Source organism: Lytechinus variegatus, chromosome 5 (genome assembly GCF_018143015.1).
Source record: "Lytechinus variegatus isolate NC3 chromosome 5, Lvar_3.0, whole genome shotgun sequence".
NCBI lineage: Eukaryota > Metazoa > Echinodermata > Echinoidea > Temnopleuroida > Toxopneustidae > Lytechinus > Lytechinus variegatus.
In genome coordinates, this window is record NC_054744.1 from 22,862,389 (window position 1) to 22,887,092 (window position 24,704).

At 36.2% G+C, this 24,704-nt stretch overlaps 1 protein-coding gene across 1 annotated transcript; it reads right to left on the bottom strand.

Annotated features, from left to right (window-relative positions):
- Positions 1 to 1,321: 1,321 nt before the first annotated feature.
- On the bottom strand, positions 1,322 to 7,991 carry LOC121415750. The gene is made up of 2 exons (XM_041609081.1): positions 7,562 to 7,991; positions 1,322 to 4,111 (listed from the first exon to the last, which is right to left on the bottom strand). The coding sequence occupies exon 2, from the start codon at positions 4,005 to 4,007 to the stop codon at positions 2,406 to 2,408; it is 1,602 nt and encodes a 533-aa protein (XP_041465015.1). The 5' UTR covers positions 4,008 to 4,111; positions 7,562 to 7,991; the 3' UTR covers positions 1,322 to 2,405.
- Positions 7,992 to 24,704: the final 16,713 nt, after the last annotated feature.

Genomic DNA, 24,704 nt, shown 5'->3' on the forward strand with positions numbered 1-24,704 from the left:
TGTTTAAAACAAAGCAAAAGATGACAGACCTTTTGACCTCGAAATCAATGGTTCTTCAGAATTACAGCTTGCACGCAAAGTCATGTTTTTAAAAACAATCACGTGCACCATCTTCACTGCATGTAGGGAGTGTTGCCATGGCATTGTGACAAATGCTATAGGGGGGTAAGGCGACCAAATAAAAAGGGGGTAATTATAATTTTATAGTTGCAGCACTACATTTTTAAAAGTCTTCTTCATAATCTCACTTCATGTTCTTTATAACTATGTTTGTTTTCTTCTCTCCCTCATTTAGCACTTGAAAAGTTATGGGGGCAGTAGCCCATTTCCCCTTTCATGTGGCACCGTCCCTTATACTAGATCTTATGTATATGACATCATAATCTCAAAGCGCCCTCCCTCAGATGATCAATACGGGTAAACGGTGTAGTGAGAAGTGCGTCATCTGCAGATCACGAACGTACAATGGCCGTACACCACTGTTCTCCGGTTATAAGACGGGGAGTTTCCCTTGTCCCGTAAAATTTAAAAATACGTCATACATAGAAGTAAATTGAATGATGCACATGTGAGAACTTTTTATCACATGAACATGAATTGAGACTATTGCTACTTTACATAAATCCAGTGACGTAGTATCATTTTAAGTCTGCAGGCACAGACCCTGATTGGAACTTTGACCAACAAATGTGCCTCAACGCATAGACTAGCACATACAAAATTGCTGAAAGCCTTCAGTACACAAGGCATGAGTAGGCTGCACATTCAGACCCTTAACTCGAGTGAAGGGTTTGCCAAGCAGACTATATAATTTTAGCATTTTATGGGGACTGGTAGTTGCCAAAGAATACCTATCACGACGATTGCTGTGTCCAAGTTTCAGAGTATTCTGGGTTTTAGACCCTCCATCGAGTAGAAAATCAGAATAACATACATGTATTCTAATATTCTCAGGAAATGTTACATATGACATGGTATAAGGATATTTGATGATCTGTTAATGACGCTAGGGTATGAATTTGTGTTATAATTAGCCCTTATTTCTGGTGATTTTATCAAATCTCATTTTTTAACCTTTGGACCTATGTGAAGAAATAAAAGTGTGTGGCCAAAGGAAAAATACAATGACAATGAAGGGGGAAAGGTGCAACAACAATCTTATTCTGAATAATAGGTTAAACTCTGTCAAAAAAATTACACTTCCTTTTTTCTAAAATTTTGTCCCATACGCCATGTTTCGTTAATTATGCAGTCATCAGAAAAGAAGAAAACAAACAATATTTTCAATTTCTTTTCAATTTCTTGAGATGACTCTACTTTTATTCCAACTTCACAACAAGTGAAAGTAATCTACTATAATTAGTTACACAGTGGCAATCAAGCGAAAGCTAGGAACATGAACCCCTCGACCAGTTACTCGGTAATATGAAATACTCAACAGTTCAGAATGTTATCACGAAGCTTGGCTCTTTAAAACGTTTGAAATCAATTATCATTCATATAATCATACGCCTGATTACAAGCTCTTTTTTCAAATTAAAATATCAAATTAACATCTTACCATACAATCTTAGGTTGGCCAAAAATCAATTTAAGCAAGATTTTTTTTCACAGCCATTGCAATAACACTAGATGGCGCTGAATCACTAAACTTGCCGAATTAATTGAGTTTTTGTAAAATCACAAGTAATATTTAATATCAAGCCGGTCAATTAAAATGGTAATAATTTTAAAAGAAATTTGCACATCCTCGCTGTCACTGAATAATTCTAAACTACTTGGAACATATTTTTTTTAATATAAGTGCACGTTAAACCTACATGTATCTAAACTATGGACCAATTTGCCATTTTAATACCGAAATGTCCCAATTGTACGTAGAAGGGCAAAAACAAGTTTTGACATAAATCAATTCAGCATCTGAGTTTTGACTTTCAAAGTATGTGATTGTCTGAATTTCATTCTTATACAATAGCCACATTTGCTCTACGGCGGCCGTACGGCGAGTCGAAAACAGCCGATTTATTCATTTGTATTCAAACCACATAATGTAGCTGGTACCAAAAACAAATGTTAAAACGGCTATTTTCGACTCGCCGTAGGGCTGCCGTTGAAAAAAGGTGACTGAGGTATTATACGCTGTCGTCACCGTCAACCGACAACGCAGTTCAAACACCGATACCCTTTTTTCTCTATTTTGCTAAAGTTTGCCGACTTTTGCCTCGTGGAACACTTCATGGGGTGACGTTCATCTTTGAACAGTAAAGCGTAAAACAAAAGAGAATTTTCGATTTTGGACGGAAGCATGAGAGATTTTAAATGGGAAAACAAGGGGGTGTAACAAAAATTCATTTAAAATGTAGAAAAGGGACAATAAAGACAATAGGTGCATACTGGGATTGCGATTATAAACCAGTTGTGTCGATAAATTCAGTCACATTCACAGTGATGTTGCTCGCATCGTGTAATCGGCGATGGGGATCGTCATGAACAAGCGGAGGTGATATCGATAATACAATATTTTCGGATATCTTCGGAAGTTTGGTGCCGAGTGGTGTTTTTTCGACACTGCTCTTGTCTTCTGTCGTCTGCAGCCAGTTTTGAACTAAATCATCGGAATCTTTTCGTGATGGTTTGCTCTCAAGTGCGCGAAGGGCTTCCTCAACGACAAGGCTTATGCGAGGTGGTTGAGCACCGTCTTCGTCGTTTATTTGGGAATCACCTTCTGATCGTTCATCGTTGCCGGCACCACTTCCATGGCTGGTATCGTTTGACTTATCGGCATTGTCGTCGCTTTCGCTGGCACTATCTATATGACCTGGAGGCAAAGTGAACCGGACGCGCCTTTTCTTGTCGTTTGACGAAACACGCTTCAGTAACTTCTTCCTCCTTTCTAAGAAAGCCTGAAGCGCTTCTTGTCTCCGACGTTGCCACGGTGACTGCGTATCCTGTTCCGACTCATTCTTAAGTTCAGTATAATGCACTGTGATTGGATCATGAGGGAACATGATATCTCCCGTTTGGGTTCGTTTGTAGACAGATTTGAGCTTCCCGCCGGGCAATCGAGGTGGAATGTAACTTTTGAGTTCAGACTCCAGAACGTTCGAGTACAAGAACTGCTTCTTGATTGGGTGACGTCTTGCAACTTCTTGCTCGTGGCGGCGGAGAGCTGCAAAGTTTATCGGACGTTTCCGCTTAAAAGGCTTCTTCGCTCTCTTAGGACGCGGCTTCGGTGGAGGAGGAGGCGCTAGCTTTTCCTTCTTCTTTTTCTTCTTTGGCTTAATCGGTGTCGCTGGTTTCGGAGGTGCAGTATCAATTTCACTTTCGTACGGGGACCTTTCTGATTGATAAGGGAATGGATCGATTGTAAGATTACTGTTATCTTCTTCATCCTCTGAGGCGGATTCCTCCAGGGATACCCGGCTGAGGAATGTGTCTTCGTCCTCCTCATTTGTGACGTCATACACACCGCTGTCTGAAGCAGAAGTACCAGATGAACCGGAAGTCATTTTTTCAGACGAAATGGACGGCAAACTCATAGGTCTGTGTGCCCTTATCTTACTCTGCTCCTCAGAATCTAGAGACTTTGCAAGTCTTTGTTGAGCTCTTGTGATGCCCACTTTGAATCGTGTTGTCGGACTGGTGTTATCGGCTATCCGATGTCGAGTTGATATTTGAGGCAGATAATTTGACCTATCAGGATTTGGCACCGGCATGTTATCCGCCGTAGTGCGACTCGTCCCCAACCTCTGCTCCCTCTCAATAGATCTTCCTTGCACGATCCCAGGAAGGAACTTTGCACCTTGAAGCAATCCACGTGACGACTCACCGTTTACCATGGCAACTGCATGGGGATGAGCCGATTCTTGTGGAAATGGGCGATGTTCGTGTGAATGGCGTCCCTTTTCGGCTGCGTTCATGGTGACGCAGCTGTCGCATTTAGGAAAATTATGAATCCAGGTCATGTGATGCGCAAGAGGCACTATTTGCTCCTCCGAGTCGATCATGTCGAATTTGCTTGTCCTCGTTTAACTCTGAGATTTATCACAATCTCTCGCAGAGTCCGCTAACATCTTTGTTGTTCTCGGCCAAGATCCATCGATCGCTATATCTGAAAGACAAGTGAAAAGAAAACGGTTAAGACAGGTGTTTCGGCAAGCTGTTTCGCTGAAAATGACAAATGGTATTTAATCGAGCTATATATGTCCACAGAATCACTGATGCCGGTTGTATATAGGTAAAAACAGAGCACCGTAGGCCATTTCAGGAGCTCTACATTCTTTTCATAAAATTATTGACATAAATTATCATACAATACAATAGAAAAGGAAGAAAAGAAAATGGAACAGGGAAAAAGGAGGAGAAAGACGAGAATAATCCAAAGAATTATGCAAAGAATAAGAAGTCAAAAGAAAAAGATGAATTAGAGGGGCGACCGTAGGCCTATAGAAAAGTATTTTTTAAAAAGGAAGAAAGGAAAACAGGAAAACAAAATGACAATGACGAAGGAATGATAATATGAGCAAGTAAATGAAGAGGGACAGAACGCAAATGCATGGATTGTAATAGACCAGTTCGTAGTTACTTCATGGACAATTTTGTTCAAATGACCTTTCATTTCTTTCATTATGATAGGCAGATTTCAAGCAAGATATTACGTAAGCTTGCCTTACATAGCAGGATGAAGAAACTGATTAGACTAGGTGACTAGAATAGCACACCAATGAACACTTTATGAAGGTATTTGTTGCATTCCTACTTTGAATGCATATCATAACATGTTGCACAATGTACTTGGCAAACTGTGAAATACCAGTCGTTCGTGGACGCATTGTTGTATTTTGTGGATGTAAATGAAAATCACAATTCAAAACAATATATGAATAATCAAGACATCAAAGTTGGTGCTTATCTCATTAGATTTTAAACCACCATGTCACTTTAGTACAAATGACCTTCCACTGATCATGCGTAGAATCTTTTGATCATGCGCAGAAAGGAACTACGAACTGGCTTATTAAAATCTTTCCTGCGTTTCAGATTATGGTGAATATAAAATATCACGACTTTACGCATTAATTTTTTAGGGGGCGTTTCATTCAAAAATATATCTGACACTGATTGGCATGGCCTCTAGAAGCGGGGCTGCTAAGGATGCTGAGGCACCCCCCCCCCCCCACCCCGATATTTTTCTGGGGCGTGAGGCACCGCTTGGAAATGAAGATGGTATGTTATATGATGTAGATATTTGACCCAAATTGGGAGCCCCCCTTGTGTGTGTGTGTGTGTGTGTGGGGGGGGGTTGCCAACTTAAGGAGTTAGAACTTTTTTTAGCCTGTCCTTGCTAATAATGGGAACATGCATGCGAGGGAGTGACGCGACCAGGCGAGAGCTTATACTGAAATGGACTAGTTCGGGTGGGTAGCCTAATCAGCATTTACTGAGATACAGTCGACCTGCTATCTCCTATTGCATGCTGAATTATACTAAAAAGTAATGCTTGCTATGAATGGTTTATGATACGTATTGATCGTGTTGATAGACAATATGTCCTTATATGTATTTTCGCTAAATATAAATCTTTTTATAAATATTTTTCTATTTATGACAAAAATAAAGTATATCACGCATCGGTGTACTAAACCCTAAATCAAATTCATTTAAATTTGATAGTTCCCATAGAAATAAAAAAATGGTTTGGATATTCCTGAGTAATTTTAAAAGAAATCCGATCTAAGAATCACCGTGCGAAATAAGTAATCATATTTACAAAAAGCGGGTTATATTATGGTTCTATTATACTAACACGACTAAGCATATAAACAAACAATATAAACCATTGAACTAAAACTTTCGTCTGAATTCATGTAGTCTGTGTAGTTGAGGTGATCTTTATCACAAATGATGAATATACAATAACATTTACGGATTTATCCAATTTCATCCCATTTAAGAGTAAATCTCTATCTGATCATCAAATGATACTATCATTGATGCAACATTATTCTTTGTAGTCATGGTAGTAGTAACTTGACAAATTAGAAGGTTTCCTCTAGAGAGATGTGATCTTAACTTCTTAATGGTGATGGTATGGTATCTCTCTTAAACAAAGTTTCTAGACATTTTCACATCGAACATTCTCTCTTAGAAAGTGATATACAGTGCGTATCAAAAAAGGGGGACAGATTTGAAAAGTCTATGAAATTTTTGTTTCAAATTATGATCTCTATATTTTGGTGTCAATAGGTGCTCTAAAGTCTTATCCTTCAAATGCCATTAAAATAATTTAGTTTCGTTCATGCTTGAGCGAACACGGAATGTTTTTGTCTGGGGTTAAAAAGGAGGCTTGCGCCAAAATGGCATAAAATGATCAATATGATGGTCGGACTTCTTGCTAATCAGCAGACTTCCTCTTAACCTTTTCATTATTTTTGCCATAGTTTTCGAATTATCCGGTTAAAATTCATTTCCAAATCTACTTATTTGCTTGAATATTTCTGTTATTGTTCCTTTTTAATATGTTCTCTTTTAGCTTTGAATATTCCTTTTTTAGACAAGAACATTTTTTTAACCGAAGTATGGGAGAGCGTGTTTTTTCTTCAAATCCTTTCTTTGATTGCTACAAAGGTTATGGTGCCTTTGAACAGTGGCATACTGATGGGCGGGGGCTGGGGGTGGTCCCCCCCCCCATCAAATAAAAAAAATCACGACCAAGAAAAAAAAGTGGATGAAAAAAAACAGAAAACATAGAAAGCGAATTATGATATCATTTTCTGAATATTATGTCAAAATCACAAAATTTGATATTTTAATAAAACGAAGTGGAAATTTTTGCTAAAATTTTTGTAAAATACATTTTACCCGATCTGCCATATTTTGCTCCTTCAAAATTGACTCAATACACCATTGCCATTGAGAGACATGAATTCCCTTCCTGTTTGTCCTGTCAAGAACATAATTAAACTTGGTGAGGGATTTGATAACCCCTTAAAATAGGATTCATGTCTTTTATAAGTACCATAACATAATCTGTTTCACATAATAATATTATTTGAATAATTACAAATTCTCCCAATTAATAATGCAAATTTTCTCACTTGGGTTGAAAAAAAGTCTTCTTATCTTACTTATGAAGGGAAATTCAAAGGTAAAAGAAGTTTAAATAAAAAACAAAATATTTCAGGTAAATAAATAAATTTGTAAATGAAATTCGACAGCATAATTCGAAAATTATGGCAAAGATAATGAAAAGATTAAGAGAAAGTTTGCTGATTAGCCAAAAGTCTAATCATCAAATTTCTCATTTCTGCCATTTTGGCGCAAGCCTCTTTTTGAACCCCCGACAAAAACGGCCCGTGTTCGCTCAAGCATGAACAAAATTTATATTTTCAAATGGCATTTGAAAGATAAGATCTAAGAGCATCTATTAACATCAAAATATAGATATAATATTTTGGAACAATTTTTTTATAGACTTTTTAAAACTGTCCCGTTTTTTTATACGCACTGTATAATGATTTCGTCGACTAAGTACTAAGTGGCGACATTTGCAGTGACTGACCTTATCTCGAGCTGCGACTCTGCGAGGGATTTCTCATTTTCCAAATCACCGTCTTGTCTTTCCGTTGATGTCCACAATCATAACACCTTTTATTGGTGTAATAAAACACTTGTTCAACGTAAGGATGTTAACACTGACACAGTACGTAGCACTGATTTCTTCTCTCGCATCACCAAAATCGAGATTTTGCATTGATTTCATGTAAAAATCAATCCCACGTATGCCTGCGTGAAAAGGGGGCGAGAGAGATTCCACACTTCCAATTGAATGACTCAAGACCGTGATTGAAAAAGAACATTATTACTATCGACCCATCGCATCTAAGGACCTTTTGTCTGTTGTGAATTCCACGAGACAGTGGATTATTGATTGACAAAGCGTGTACACAGTCGTCACCAAGGTGAGTTACGTGTGTCTCTTATTTGTTTGCACTTTCTGCGCTGAATCGAAGACGGATTTGAAGGAGCGCGACAAATAATTTCGGCGCCGTCGCTCAACCGTGGTGGTATTCAATGCAATGTCTTTTACAGATCGACAATGAGAAGGTTTTTGTCTCCTTTCTAATTCATTGTCAATGATAAGATCTTGTATGTGATATTGGATAAGTGGTGAAGGTTTCTTGAGAGAGAGAAAAGGGAGGGGAACAGAGGCGGGGCATGGGATGGGACGGGGGTGTAAGAGAGAGGAAAGTGGCGCTTGAAAAACTAATTGAAACTTAACCTCAATACATCTCATTCACGGAATAACAGATGCCATTTAAGTTCATAGACTCGTAACTGTTCAAGGAAGGTACGTTTGAAAGCATTTTAAACTTTTCAATTACATTCATTTCAATTCAATTCAAGGGTGACTAAGGTCGTTTTCATTAGATTATTATGAAAGAAAATGTACGTATCAAAAAATTAATTTGAAAACCCTATTGCAGTCTTCGATAAACACCTGTATCTTTGAATGTATCAAGGATTATGTCTGATGATGATCACTGCTGCCTGACATTCTCCACTTTTCATCAATATGTCAACCAGGACAAGTTCTGAAATCTAAGAATTTTCCTTCCTTTTGATTGGGTGAGGAGCACAGTTACTATGGCAATAAAAACAGACGTATTCTAAAAAAACATCTAAAACTATAGCCTGATTTTTACCCATCTCCACTCAAACCTATTTATCATAAAACGTCCAAACCGGAATTAGAAAAGTCATTCTCTCCTTCCCCAGGACGCCATGAAATGTTTTTAAGATGGTGTCAAAAACACCAGCCACCATCTTGTAACATATCATCACCAAAGCCAGTTAAATGCTCGTGTGGAGTCTTAGCAAATATGTCTTTATTTGCTAGATATATTCTCTAGACACTCCTTAGCTTTTGTACTCTACGGTATTGCAGAAAAGCAAACACGCGAACAAAAATGGTCTTTCTTTCTTTTGAAAGACAGAAAGCAGAATTGGTCATATTTGCAGGCAGTAGGCATATTTATTCTGTTATTCCCAAGTTGAAACTGTTCTACACACTTTCGTAAATGCATTTTAAATTGCTTGGAAGGTATTGTCTCCCTTTCTGTATTCTCTTTTTTTCGTTGTTTCCTCTCTTCGTGATATTTTTTCAAAAATATTCGTATTTTATTTCATGGGGACGTAGCTGAAAATTGAAACCTTGAGACCCACGGAACATTTATTTTAATATAAGTGCAATTCTTTGATTTTTAAATACCATTTTTATACCTTTTAAATATTACAAAGATACTTTTTATATTGGGCTTCTGATCCGACTGCGACCCGATTTTTAAATACGAATTTGCATTTCAAAAAAGGGTCTTAAAAAGGGCATAAGCTGAATTTAAAGTTTGATTTGATTTGATTTGATTTGATTTTATTTATTTCTGCATTCACATCAATATCAGAATTACAAAATACATAACAATATTTACAAAGGTAATACATGACAAAATAATAGAGTTACAAAATACATATATACAATATTTACAAAGGTAATACATAACAAAATAATAGTCGCATAGAATATATATTGTAAATAAATATTAACAAAAAAAAGATGTTATATATTTTTTCAAAACAAGGTTATAAATGAATGCAGGAGACCGCCATCGTGAGCGATTAGGCTTGATGATGATGGAGGCCTCATAAAAGGTACGTAATAGTTCTTCATTGATCAAGTGGGTGCTGTGCAGGTGTAGGTGCAGGTGCGGCAGAGAGCAGTTGAGATATTAAGTTTAAGAGGGGGCTGCGTAAGATGTAATAATGTTACGTTTAATATTAGCTTTCAAGGAGTAGATTGTTAAACATGATTTGATATTGTCTGGAAGATTGTTCCAAATATCGGGACCGTAATGTCGAATGGATTTGTGGGTTATTAATAATTTGGGGTTAGTGAGGTGGAGGTTTCCAGATATGCGGGTTGGGTAGGAATGGACAGACCTGTTGAATCTAAACATATTATTAAAAGACTGAGGAAGTTGATTATTAAAATACTTAAACATAAATATAGCAATTTGAATCTTATTAATATCAAAGATTTTTAATGTTTTGAGTTTGTGAAACAATGGGTCAGTATGAGCCAAGTAATGTGAGCCTGTACACATACGGATAGCTCTTTTTTGTAGTTTAAATATAGAGTTTAGTTTAGAAGAGCCACAGTTTGCCCAAACGATATTACAGTATGATATATATGGAAGAACTAATGAATTGTATAATAAGAATAAAGTTTTATGAGGAAGAAGGAATTTTAACTTTGAAATGATTCCAATATTTTTTGAAACGCACATTGTAACATGGTGTATGTGTTGGTTCCAAGACAGAAATTCATCCATAATTACACCCAAAAATTTTGAATTGGTTTTCTGTTCTAAAGGTGTACCGTCAATGTTAATGTAAATTGGTGTGTTGATATTATGAGATTGATGTCTGAAATACATAAAATGAGTCTTTTTTGTATTTAAAGAAAGTTTGTTGGCCTTAAACCAGTTGGACACCTTGTAAATTTCACGATTTACTACATAGTTTAATGAATTAAGGTCTTGATGGGAATAAAATATATTTGTATCGTCAGCAAATAAGACAAATGACAAAATAGAGGAGGTTTTTATAATATCATTAATATAGAGTAAAAATAAAAGAGGACCTAAAATCGAACCCTGTGGAACACCACATTGAACTAAAAGAGAATCAGAGTCATTATTATTAAAAGTGACATATTGCCTTCGATTATTCAAGTAATCTTTGAACCATAAGAGAGATTGGCCTCGTATTCCATAATGATTGAGTTTGGAGAGTAAAATATCGTGGTTAAGAGTATCAAATGCTTTACTTAAATCACAAAAAATACCAATTACGTGTTCTTTATTTGCTATGGCATTACTTATTTTGTCATAAATTTGAAGTAAAGCCGAGTCTGTTGAATAATATTTCCTAAAACCATATTGATTCGAATTTAGAATATTGTGTTTATTGATAAATTTGTAAAGTCTTGTGTATACTATTTTTTCTAGAATTTTTGATATTGTTGGAAGTAAAGAGATGGGACGGTAATTACTTATTTCGTGAGGATTGTCTTTCTTAAAAATTGGATTGACTTTAGCTATCTTAAATAAATCTGGGAAAACGCCTTGAGATAAGGAGTTATTAAATATGTGAGCCAAGGGGCTAGCAAGAGGGTGAATTATTTGCTTAAGTAAAAACATACTGATGCCATCAGACCCAGAAGATCTAGAACTGTGAAGGGTACGGGCAATGTTGACAATTTCAGAAGGGTTCGTTGGGGTTAGAAAAAGAGACTCCTGATTTGGATCTGACAGATAATCTGCAAAATGTGCATTGGGAGTATTTATTTGATTTGCTAATTCGGGTCCGATATTCGTAAAAAAAGAATTGAATGAGTTTGCATAAAGACTGGGGTGAAGTATTTTAGATCCATTGAGAGTAATGTTATCATTAGGTGGAGGGTGGGTTTTTGTACCCAAGACTTCTTTAATAATTTTCCAAGTTATATTTGTATTACCACTGGCATTATTTATTTTGTTAGTATAGTGCAATTTTCGGGATATTCGAATCAATTTAGTTAGTTTATTACGATATATTTTATATGTTTTTAAGGAATTATCAGTTGGATTGCGCAAATGGGACTTATAGAGTCGATTGCGTGTCTGTATTGACTTCAGTAGACCTTTTGTTATCCAAGGATTTTGGGGTTTATTACGTTTGGTTTTAGCTTTACCTAAAGGGATATTTTTTTCATAATAATGTTTTAATTTATTATTAAAGTGATTGTAGGCAATATTGGGATTTACTTCATCGTAAACGTCTTCCCAATCTTCTAAAAATAAATCTTGCTTTAATAGTTCAATATTTTGTTTAGATTCTTTACGATAGAAATATTCTTTTTTGGATTTTGGGTAAGATAGTTTACATTTACAAGTTAAAAATATAGGTAGGTGGTCCGAAACTTCAGAACAGAGGATCCCTCCGATAGCTTTGCTATTATGGATGTTCGAAAAAATGTTATCAATTTGAGTTGATGAATTTAAATTAATTCTGGTGGGTTTATTAATGATAGAAAGGAAGCCAAATGAGTACATCAATTTCATGAAATTAGTTGTATTATTATTATCGGTTGAGGGCAAGAAGTTAATATTAAAATCACCGAGTAGAAAAATATGTTTGTTTTCATCCCCTATTTTATAAAGAAATTGTTCTAATTCATCATGAAAGAGGTCTGTATTTGAATTAGGGGGTCTATAAACCAATCCTATGATAATGTTTTTGGAACTAGTATTTTCGATCTCTATGAACAAAGACTCTGCATGAGATAATTTTGCATCAGAACGAACTGTGAATTTAAGATTATGTGAAATATACAAGGCAACGCCACCACCTCTTCTTTCTTTACGGTCAGTCCTTATTAAATTATAATTAGGTAGATTAAAAATATCAGGGGAATTTTCATGTAACCATGTTTCGGTTAAGCCAATTACGGAAAAGGGAAAGTTGTTTAATGAGTGTAAGAGGTTAACTAAATATTCAAAGTTTTTATTTATACTTCGTATGTTTGCATGAAAAAGTGAAATATTGTCTGAAGTATTATTAAATTTGTTATTAAATTCTTGGGGAGTGTAATATTTGCTATCTTGCGAATTCTCAATAATGATGTCCGGGGTAAAGGTATGTGACTCAGACAGGGGGGCGTGAAAATGTAAAGTACCGGAGGTTTGGAGAGAGGTCAACTGCAAGTGTGCAAGTGGTGCAGGTGATTGTGTGTGTGCGTGAAGGTGTGTTCATGTTTGATAGTGGTGCTCGTGTATCAGCAATTGGAACATAAGATACAAGTACAAAATGAATAAGACCCATCTTGGTCAATGATGAATAGGCAGAAGAGCAAAGCCCGACCACCAAAAAAAAATACAATAAAACAATTTCAGCAGCAATACTTAGAATTAACAAAGGGGAATCGAGACAAGACATAATTAACAAACAGAGCTTAAATTCAGCTATATCGAACATTTGATTATTTACAGTGGTTTCTATCGGTAAAAAAAAACTGTTTTGAAAGGACATGAATTGGTATGCTTGAGAGATGAATATCAAGAAAAATGAAAAGAAGGGAAAAAAGCAAACATGATGTCAGATCCATTAGCCAGAAACGATTAGGTATCTCACATCTTAGAAAAACAAAATACTGCTAAGACAGTCATAAACGAACATAAAAGTTTAAGTTTTCGATCATTTAGAGTAGCTGAAGTAAATGTTGAAGTACAAAAACAAACAAACAATTGATTTAAAGAATGATAAGCACTGTCAAAAAGACTGGTGGGGACGACAAGGTCAGTGACTACACGAACCCGCCAACTATTGTTTAATCGAAAGTTTCATTGAGGAGTGGGAAGTGATCAGTGGTGCATAACCATGCCATCATGGCCATAGTGATTGAAACCTGGGGATGAGATAAATCAAATTGATTACATTGAGTTTACATGAAATGAAGGTACAGTACAAACTTTTGGCATATCTACACCAGCAGACCGTTTACAAGTCAAACAATGAATTTGGTTATCCGCTTTGAGACAATGCTTAATTGGATAGAGACATTGAGCGTTTGGTACACAAAAAAGGTTCTTGTAAATATAGTGATGAATTCGAGGAGTGGCGGGAAAAATACTATATGGAAAAATGTTAAGTACGTGACTAAAGATAATGGTACAACTATGTAGTAGGAAGGACATATAATGCACAGTTTATACACTTGTATCAGCGTAATCAACATGCATAAGAGGGTAGATTTTTCCCCTTCTGTCTCCCTTTCTTTTAATCAAAGGATAAAAGCAATTGAATTAACAAATTTTCGTCTAATAACAATATAAACAATAAAAGTTTGTTTTATGAATACCGTTGAAGAATGTAATTACAGTGCAAGTACAAAAAAGTTCACTTGCGGTATTCTGGTTTTGCTAGCTGTACATAAACTTCATTACGTAATGATTTGTAATTGTAAAGGGACAGAGAACAGAACAAAAAATGATTAGGCAAATGTCAATGAGGTTTGCCCATGGTCAGTCTTCATGTTCTTACATGCTAACGTATCGACCAATAATAACCATGGAACATTTTGGTAGGCGGGGAATGATCGATGGTGCATGATAATCACGCCTACATGAAACCTGTGGATGCGATAATTCAAGGTGATTGCATGCATTGAGATTAAATAATTGAGAACAACCTTTTATGAAATAAAAATATGCTAATCGTATCTTTCCTGACAGTTTAAAAGTCCAAGAATGAATTTCGTCATCCAATTTGGGACAAAGCTTAATTGGATAGAGAAAGATAAAGCGATTGATACACAAAAGGTGGGCTGTATGTACGGATGAACTCGAGAAGTGGCGGGAAAAATACTATATGAAGGAATGTTAAGTACGAGACTAAAAGTAATTGTTCCAACCAGGTAGTTGAAATGACATATTGTACAGTTTGCATAAGTATAATCAACACACTGGCAATGATACATGGAAGGGTAAAATGTTTCTCTTCTCTTTCCTTTTTTTTCAAAGTGTTTTTCTTATAATAGGAAAAAAAAACACAATAAAGTTTGTTTTATGAATAAACCATACAACGTTGAAGAATGTAATTACAGTGCAAGTACAAAAGAAGTTGTTTCTGTTATACAGATTGTCACTAGACTTTGCAGTATGCATTACGTAATGAATTTTGCCATTGTAAACGGAAAGAGAAGAGAAATAAATAAAAAGATCAGGCAAGGACTATTCAGTTAGCCCAGGGTCAACAGTCATATTCTTATACATGCTCGCATGTCAACCAAATCTTTATATAAAAGAAAAAACCGTTTAAAATATTTTGACATGTCAATCGTAAACTAATTTGGAACAATGCTTAATTGGATTGACAGATTAATGGTTGACATACAAGTTGTGGGCGTATATAGGGATGAAATTTGAGAAATGGCGGGGAAAAAAATACTAAAAGAATGTTAAGTACGATAATGGTTCAACCATTTCAGTTAAATAGACATACAGTTGTATAAGCATAGTCAACATACTGGTGATGATACGTGAAAGGGTTTTTTTCCCCTTCTCTCTCCCTTTCTTTCTTTTTATCGAACAAAGATTTTTTTTTCCTTTTCTTTTCTTTTATTAATAGCAAAACAAACAATGGTTGTTTTATGAATAAAACCAATAGCGTTTGTAATTACAGAGCAAGTACAAAAACTTGACTTTCAGTATAGGTTGTCGTTCGATTGTGCAGTATGTGTTACGTAATGATTTGCCATTGTGAAGGGAGAGAGAAGAGAAATAAAAAGATTAGGTAAAGGTCAATGCAGTTTACCCATGATCATTAGTCATGTTCTAATACATGCTCACTTAACGACCAAATCTTTCATGACAAACCGTTCAAAAGATATTTGACAAGTCAATCGTAATCCTATTTGAGACAATGCTTAATTGGACGGGTCAAGCCAAAAAGAGTTGTCGTTTATGGGATGAATTGAAAAAGTGACGGGAAAAATACTGTATGCATGATCGCAAAATTCAAGACTCATAATTTCAACAGGTTTACACACATAAGAGATCATAAATCTAGGAATATTTATCTGTGCAAAATGGCCATTTGGTAAATAAAAACAAAGGTTTATAACAATAATAGTCGAGTGACAAAATCCATATCAATTACAATATTCTCGATGTGTGCTGGAGGACACCTCTTAACTGGTCATAAAACATATTTCAGAATGATAAAGCAATGCGTATCGTATTCATGGTAGTGATGTAATCAGTAATAAAATAAAAAGTGCGAAATTTGCCGGAGGGGCTGGTTTCTTTGTTTTGTTTTGTCTTTTTTTTTTTTTACCAAAGTTAATTATTATCTTCTTTGATGTGACTCGATCGAAAACCATATCCATGGCAAACAAGCAGCATTATCAATACTGAATATCGAATATCAATTCGACTAAACTATGTTTTTACTACAGTTACGGGTACAATTTGGCTTGACTGAAATTGGAATAGGATTTCCAATTGGAATAGGATTTCCAATTAAAGAATAATGAAATGAATAATTAGAGAAAAAAAATGTCCTTATGACTATGAATAAAATTTCCGTTTAATTTTACAAAACAGCATAAGTGATAATTCTGAGCAACATAGATAACATTGTCTGTTGTTTCATTTGTAAATCAAATCATTTTATTTTATTCGGAGGGGGTTGGGGGCAAACTAAAACAAGAACGAATAGCATCATGTTCAGGTAACTTCAAATTATAAATAAAAAAAAAATGTCCGATGGTTATGTGGACAAAAGTTTTGATGACTTCAATGTTTTCTAAAGTAAATCTTGGGTTCCAAGCTATATTGAATTCTCTTTCTTATGAAAAATGATACAGACATCTGGATTATGAAATAAAAACGGAGTTTTTCTTGTTTTTTTTTTTGGGGGGGGGTTAACATGAAACTGCAGATGAACGAGAATTGACCCTTGAAACATATTTTATGAGTACATTACTATTCAATATTATTACATTATAAGTATTATTCATGAGAAGATGTAGATATCACCTGATGGAATGTTGATGTCCCTTTTTTCATTTCCTCCTCTAGACGATTTGACAATTTTGAAAACAGTTGACAGGTTCACTCCGTTCTGACTTGTTGGTATCATGGGGTATCACGATTATTTCCTATTTATACATACATTTTGAATTCCTCAAGAAAGGTTGACGATAATGATCTAGATGTGAAGATAATGCAGCTTAACTACTCATCGTATGCTTTCCACGTCGTTGTGCCCTTCTCTTTCCACTGGAGGATTATTTTAACTCCTTGTAGTTTAATTCTGGTTGACAGGTTTTTCTCCTTCCGTAGCTTGTAGGCGACCTCGGCGAGGTAACCGCGGCGAGCCTTCAATGTGGGTGGTAGGTCCGTCCTTACCGTTATGCGAGGGGGGCGTGGCAGCATGGCTGAGGCCGATCCTTGCGGCTGCGGGGCGGGCTGCGGAGTAGGTCGCTTCAGGTTCTCGAAGGTGGAGAGGATCAGGTCCCGGTCGGGCATCCGAACAAACTTTGCGATGATCGGGGCGGGGGCTGCTCGGCCTGATGAATGGGTATCTTGGGTTCCAATCGGGTTGCGTCGGGGCAGCCTGTGGGCGTTCACGAGTTGTATGTCCTTGGCCTTTTCCTCATCGATGCCGAGAATAGTGAAAACTTTTAGCAGAGTGTTGTAGATGTTTCCCTGATCTTCTTCCTCAACACCATAAAATAATAAATTAGATTTCCGGTTATATATCTCGGCCAGCAACAGCTTTTCCTTCAAATTTGAAATTTCCTCTTGCAGGGGCGCGATTTTGATAGGGATTGCATTTTCGACATCGGTGATTTTGGCAGAGTTAATTTCCACAGTAGCTTCTACATCATTCAAACGATGATTAATTGATTGAATCTCTGCAGTAATGCTGTCGAGTTTTGCCAGAGTTTTGTTCGAAAAATTCGAAATATCCCGTTGCAAATCGGCATTCGATGGCATGGCTGTTGTAGGTGAGGTAGGTCTATCTTTATCCGATGAGCCGCCAGCCGTGTGCTTGGCCGAGGCTTGGCGGGTGTTGGGGCGTTGAGGATGAGGTAACATTGCAAGTTCGAGCTGAAATCAATTTAAATATGTAAGGCAATGGGTGGTCAGAGCTCCGCTCCAAAGCGTCCTTCCACTACGAAAGCATAGTACCGAAAAAGTTCTTCTAGTACTTCGAATATTTCAAAACAAATTGTGTGCCTTGTCATGTGTCGGAGTAAAGTCCAAATCGTGTCAAGATTGCTATCACTACACGACTTCGATTTCGATTCGTTTTATTCCCTGTACAGAGAAGCTCGTGATGGACTGAATTTTTGAATTTTAGTATTTATATAAATCATGTCAAATAATGATCATTATTATTTTACAGGCTGGGCCATGCCATAAGGAGAGAGGGGGCTGGACCCCCTCCCCTCGCCAAATGTAGGACCATTACCCATATATGAACCCCTCATATTTTTTTTGGGGGGGCTCATTACGCCACTGGGTACAAAGTAAAACAAATATACAACGCTGTTCACTATATGAACCTTACATTAATTGTTTAAACAGTTTAAACAAGTGTTTAAATCTTAAGCAACAAAGTTTAATTTTAAAAGTCTAATCTTCAATAATTAAACATGATTGTTTAAACGGTTAAAGGAATACTGTAAGATTCGCATATTAAACAGCGTTTTTACTGTGTAGGAATTTTTGTTTAAAGATATTATTGCATTTTTTCTTCAAAGATCAAATTGCAAACGATTATGGTTTGGGTATTTCACCCACTTACGTCACCTAATCAGCTTAAGATCATTCATTAAAGTCATTGATGCACTTCATTACGATAACTTACTATAAAGTGATACATTTCTTTGGGATGGAAAATTACGACCATCCTCAATGAACCCGTGAGGAATAAATCGGGTTTTTCTGAAAATATGAAAATATATCTAATGAGAACTCATAGCAAGACTTCAGACAATGATTCGGATGTGTAATTGTAACATAAGCCCAAGGAATTTGACAAGGATCATAAGTAAGCATGCCCTTTTATCAGCTTTTGTTATTTTTTACAGTAGGAAGAATCAGCACGGGGGGGGGGGCACTTCCATTCATGAGTGGATACCAAGCGCGACCATGGGGTCTCGAAAAGCACTTAAACATGTATTTTCCATATACTGAAAATGCATCCCTTAACAAGTAATGGCGTGTAAAACCCTACCCTTAACAAGTATTACAAAACGATATGCTCTTGGCAAGTATTTCCTGAATTGAACCCCTAAACAAGTTACAGGGATATTTCAATTAGACGTGGATCTGTCGTCCGTTTTACATTTACCTACATCATTGGGTTTAGTACAGCCCCACCTCCCACACCTCGCCCATATCGTACTATAAACACGACTCTTTGGGCAAAAAGTAAATCCTTTATAAAACGTTTTAGTCTTAATTTTTTATAACCTCGTAAATTTGACCCTAAACACGTAGCTTCCTAGCGAAAATAGACCCTTTTTCATTATTTTAGTGTTTTTGACACGCTTATTGCGTTACGTACGTAAAGTGCCCTATCTTGAAAAAGACATCCCTTTTACGTGATTTTTTTTTGGGGTCGCGCATGGTATCACTCGTTAAAGGTCAAGTCCACCCCAGAAAAATTTTGATTTGAATTAATAGAGAAAAATCAGACAAGCACAATGCTGAAAATTTCATCAAAATCGGATGTAAAGTAAGAAAGTTATGACATTTCAAAGTTTCGCTTATTTTCAACAAAATAGTTATTATGAACGAGCCAGTTACATCCAAATGAACAAGTCGATGATGTCACTCACTCACTATTTCTTTTGTTTTTTATTGTTTAAATTATACAATATTTCAATTTTTATGAATTTGACGATTAGGACCTCCTTGCCTGAAACACAAAATGATAAAAATGGAATTCCACGTGTTCAGGGAGGTATGAAACTTCATTTCACATGACAATGACGAGAGATAATAATATTTCATATAGTAAAATACAAAAGAAATAGTGAATGAGTGATGTCATCAGTTCCTCATTTGCATACCGACCGAGATGTGCATATTACTGTTTTGTGGAATGAAGCGAAACTTTAAAATGCCATAACTTTCTTATTTTACATCGGATTTTGATGAAATTTTCAGTGTTATGCTCATTGAATTTTCTCTTTTTATTCAAATCAAGTTTTTGTTGGGGTGGACTTGTCCTTGAATGTATTTTTTTCCCAATATTCAACCCATCCGGGGTTTTTTTTGTTGCTTTGATAGCCCACATCCTATTACCCACATTATCATGATTATGTTCCACATTATAAACTTAATTATCGAACCTGTTTTGGTGGGTTCTCTTTACTGCCTTCCTTAATGTAAAATACTATGTTATTATGTATAATGATTATTGCTACCATAACGGATGTACGGAATGTTCCACTTTTGATGCCATTTTTATGTACCTTTGCTCATGTAAGCAGGTCTCAATTTTAAAGACATTTTTTGATGTTAATGCAAATTCACTTAGGCTATTCAGTTTTATTGTACAGTCATTGCTTTCTGCTTGCAATCAATCTTATGTCTTTGTAATTTTACTTTTTATGTACATTTCAACCTGCCTTGGACCAGTATATAACTCCATGGACCTTGTTTGGCTTGTGACTTTTTCATTGTTTCACTTTGTTCATTTGTAAACTGCTTTCCTTCGAAATAAAGAAATGATTACAATCTTCATTTGAAGTTCAAATTAAGTGTAAGAATACTATTTGGATAATTGTAAGCCTTTACTTTAGATTATGAATAGCAAAATATTTGTCAAAACGTAGCCGGTCGTTATAATTATGACGTTAGTATGATTGTTAAAAGTTTGTGCAATAAGGCATTAGATTTCCTTGTACAAACTTTTGACAATCACGATTTTGATCCGCTTGTATTTTTTTAATATGAAGGGTCATATGATTGTTACGGATTTGAACAGAAAGTTCCCATGATGAGTTAAAAACTTAACGTAAGTTCAGTGTGTCAACATTCGGACAAAGAGTTACGACTTTTTATTTTAAAATCTGGTTGTGAGCGGGGCATCGTCATATAATCACAACTTCAAAATCGCAGGTTTTGATAAAAGCAGGAAAATTTGAGAAACATATTGGTGAAGGTTCGATGAAAATCCATCAAAGAATAAGAGAATTATGATTTTTATAAAGTTTTAATTTTTTATCGTCATACGCGAGCAGCTAATATTCTATGATTGTCTATTCTTTTTTTAACTAGAATATGATGAATGCATTTATTTGGTTCTCATAGACTGGGGTATGAAATGTTGTGTCTAGTGATTTATTCTCCGCATAAATTAAATCACTTTCATATTTGTTTAAATATACTTGAGGGATTTCTATCACACGACGCAATGAGGAGCTACCCGTCTGTGATGTCACGAACTAAAACCTTGTATGTCAAGTCCACCCCTGAAAAATGTTGATTTGAATAAATACAGAAAAATCATGATCATAATTATTAATGCTGAAAATTTCATCAAAATCGGATGTGAAATAAGAAAGCCGGGGTAACACAATACGAATGCCATTGACATGACTGAATAGCTACTAGATAATCGGCGCCTCATAGATGCTATAGATGATTATCATTATTAACGTATATTCCTTTTAATTCTCTTGATCAATTCGCTATTCAGCGTCTTTTTTTTAATAACAATAAGTGCGTACTAACACACACCAGACCAAGTGATGGCGCTCTAACTATTTCATTGTGAAATCACATTGATTTTGTCAAGACTACATTCAGGGCGCACCATCTTGGTCATCGGAAAAGATTCTGGAGAATAAAGAAAAAGATTGCTCACCGGATCCCAAGAGGACAATTGTCAATCGTCTTTTTATGTTTCTGTGATTCTGAAATTATTCTAAATAATAATTTGGTGCTATCTGATTGTTAAACAAAAAAGAGTATTACTAAATCGATTTTTTTTTTTCGTTATTTCGACTTTTCTCCCAGCTAAAGCACCTGATTTATCTTATTGGACACGTAAGTATGTAAGTTTCCTATCCTTTTTTAAGAACAAATTTGTGTTTGGTATTTCCTTTAGTGATAACGTATATGTTTTATAACTGACAGTGGGTATGAGCAGTGGATCTCGATACTGGGAAGGCCTATTTTAACGCCATTTTGGATCATAAATGTGTCAAATGTATTAATTGCTCGAAACAGACTAGATTCCCATCTGAAAGGGGCTAAAAGTTCAGTTTACAGGCTGGTAGCTGTTGAGATGAGGGGGGGGGGGGCTACATACCCACAACCCCCAAATTACGCACCAGTTTACAAGCTGAGCAAGTTGTGTTGACATCAGTTAGTGCATCACTCGTGTCCTATATCTTGAGGTTTGAAACAATTATATTGAAGTGTATCTATAGACGGACTTCCCTCGCGTGCTGCGGCAGCGCGCGAAGATGTCGATTTAATAGTACATCTCTATGCCACTAACGTTGTAATAGTACACACTCGGTTGTAGAGGGCTTGTGCGAGGGAGTGAATAAATAATAACACAGCGTAGAGTTAAACTTCAACGTGGACTTTCGAACGAGCGGCGGGAATTGCCCCAGGAATTGCTCAACAAAATTGTAACAGCTGATTGTGGATACTTGAACTATTTACAGCAGTAGGGCCTAGTTCTATGAGAAGTGATTTATTTCCAACCGAAAGTGTCACCCATTTTCGGGCCTATTCGTGGCCTCTTCTATACTCTGCTTTCGAATTTGGTCGCAAGAATTTTTCCCAGCTAGCAGACGACACTAGCTGTCACAACAAACGACATGACAAACGCCGTGGACAGGATTTTGAGCCCGCTGCAAATTCGCAACAAGCTTGCGAAGGAGATCCTAGCCGAGGCAATCGGTACCTTCATTTTAATTGTAAGTAGTGAGGTAAAAGATTACCATTCCTGGGCTGTTGTAGAACTTAGTTGTCGGGCTGTGAAATAGAATAGCTTTAAATGCACTTCCAGATGGTGCTTTATTTGACAGAGCAAAGTTCGATTAGATGAGTGTCAATACTAATTTATCACCTTGTTCTTATCTTTATTTCGTGTAGGCCTACGATCTACACTTATTACTTTACTTTGGGCATGCATTATGACTGAGTAATCTTGGGCAAGGCATACAAACCTACATTGTAATATTCCATTGCTTGCATAAATCATTGTATAATCCTAAACACTGCCAATTCATCTTTCTGTTAAAATTCCAGGAATCATTCTCATTTATTGTCGATACGTTGAGTTTAATTCTGTTTAAATTGTCAAGTGATTATCAATATCAAACCTATGCAGTATTAATTTCTCAGATATTCATTTTCCCTTATTGTATTGAGGTGCAAGTTCTGGCATCAAATAGCATAAAAGAAGAAAAAAACGTCATATTTCAGGAGTGCCAAACATGCCTCGCTTTCATAATGATCTCGTGTGTACATGGAAATTCAGTCAATTCTCCATTCAGTTGTCAAAATATAGGGAAGGTTCAATCAATCAACAAAAAATATGATGCCAAAAGTTATCATTCATAATCATAAGTCATTTAGAAACCCCGTGCAACAATTGAATTCATCAGAAATTATGAATGTATGCAAAGGATATGCAATTATGCACTCAGTAATGTATGCAGTTAATTGAGTTGTACATATTTTACTGATTATGCAGTGAATTTTAGTTTCATCTTGAATAAAAAAAAAACCCGGTCCCGACGGAGCAAGGGTCAGCAACAATTTAGTGAATTCATCAGATCAGAAATTAAGAATATATTCGTGCTTTTGTTAGTTTGCTGTTCATCTTTTCCCGATGTCATGAATATTAATCTCATTGTGACTTAAAACTGGAGCTTACTTGGTAAAGGTCACATGACTAGGTGAATGGAAAACTGTATGTACAGTGTGTATCACGCAGAATGTTTCTATGTCGAAGTGGAATGTTGTGTTCATAAATCACCCCAGCGATGATTATAGTAGCAGGGTCACATTTGGGTTACTACGGACAGCGGGGGGTGTGTCGGGGGATTGGGGATCATGTGACGTAGAATTCGGTTCGAATGTCAAGGTATCGAGAGGAAGGAGCAGGTCGGGAGGTCGGTAGGTCGAGCGTCTTCTGAATCGAATGTCGGGGCATTTTACTTGATGTTTTTCTTATTGGACAGGGGCTGCGGAACGGTTTTCAAAGTGGGGGGGGGGGGGATGCAAAAAATCACAATCATATGGTAACTTTTACGTTTTTGTGAAACTGGTTGGCCCCCCCCCCCCCCCCCCCCTTCCGCGGCTTCTGTTGGCGCACCATTTAAAGTTCCAGGATAGAAAATGTACACTTTCAGGCTTACGTATAGAAATATGAATTGAATTGAATTGAATTTATCGAACAACCACGATATTTGGCTGAAAGATTGCTAGTCCTAGATTTGTCCTACGTGGCCTACAGTTCTAATAGCAAACCATTTTTGCTTGTTAACATAATCGGGCGTGGATCGGGAGGTGGGTGGAAGTGGGGCAAAGGCCTCCCATTTCAACACAAATTTAGAAAGAATGGAGATCCCAAAATTCCTTCATTTTGGAGTGATTACCTGTTTGTTTGTTGTTGTTTTTGTTATTGTTGTTGTTGTTGTTTTGCTTTGCGTCGCCTTTTTTCCCGGAGACCAGTAAAAATCCCTGGATCTGCGCCTGATAACATAATTTCCTGTTAAATGTGCATAAAATTATGGCCTATGTCAATAATGTAGGCCTATTATTATGATTATAAATGTTTCGGAAAGGAAAAAAAATAATTATCCATTGAATTTGTAGAAATAGACTGAATATAAAACTCATGTAGGCCCATGTATATAACAACCGGTACACTTCAGTAGGCCTAATTGAAAAAAATATTAATCCTCCTTGCCAAAAATTATTATGTTCCCCTTTTCACCTGTTCATCGTCAGAGTTTGTAAAACGTACTACGTCATTTCCGTTTTGGCTCGATCAACTAAAATCCCACTCCACCATGTCCACACTCGAGTAAGAAATACATAGGCCTAGTTGGATAT

Excerpts from the sequence above, each read along its gene's own strand:
- LOC121415750 (XM_041609081.1), bottom strand. The coding sequence starts at position 4,007 with ATGATCGACTCGGAGGAGCAAATAGTGCCTCTTGCGCATCACATGACC.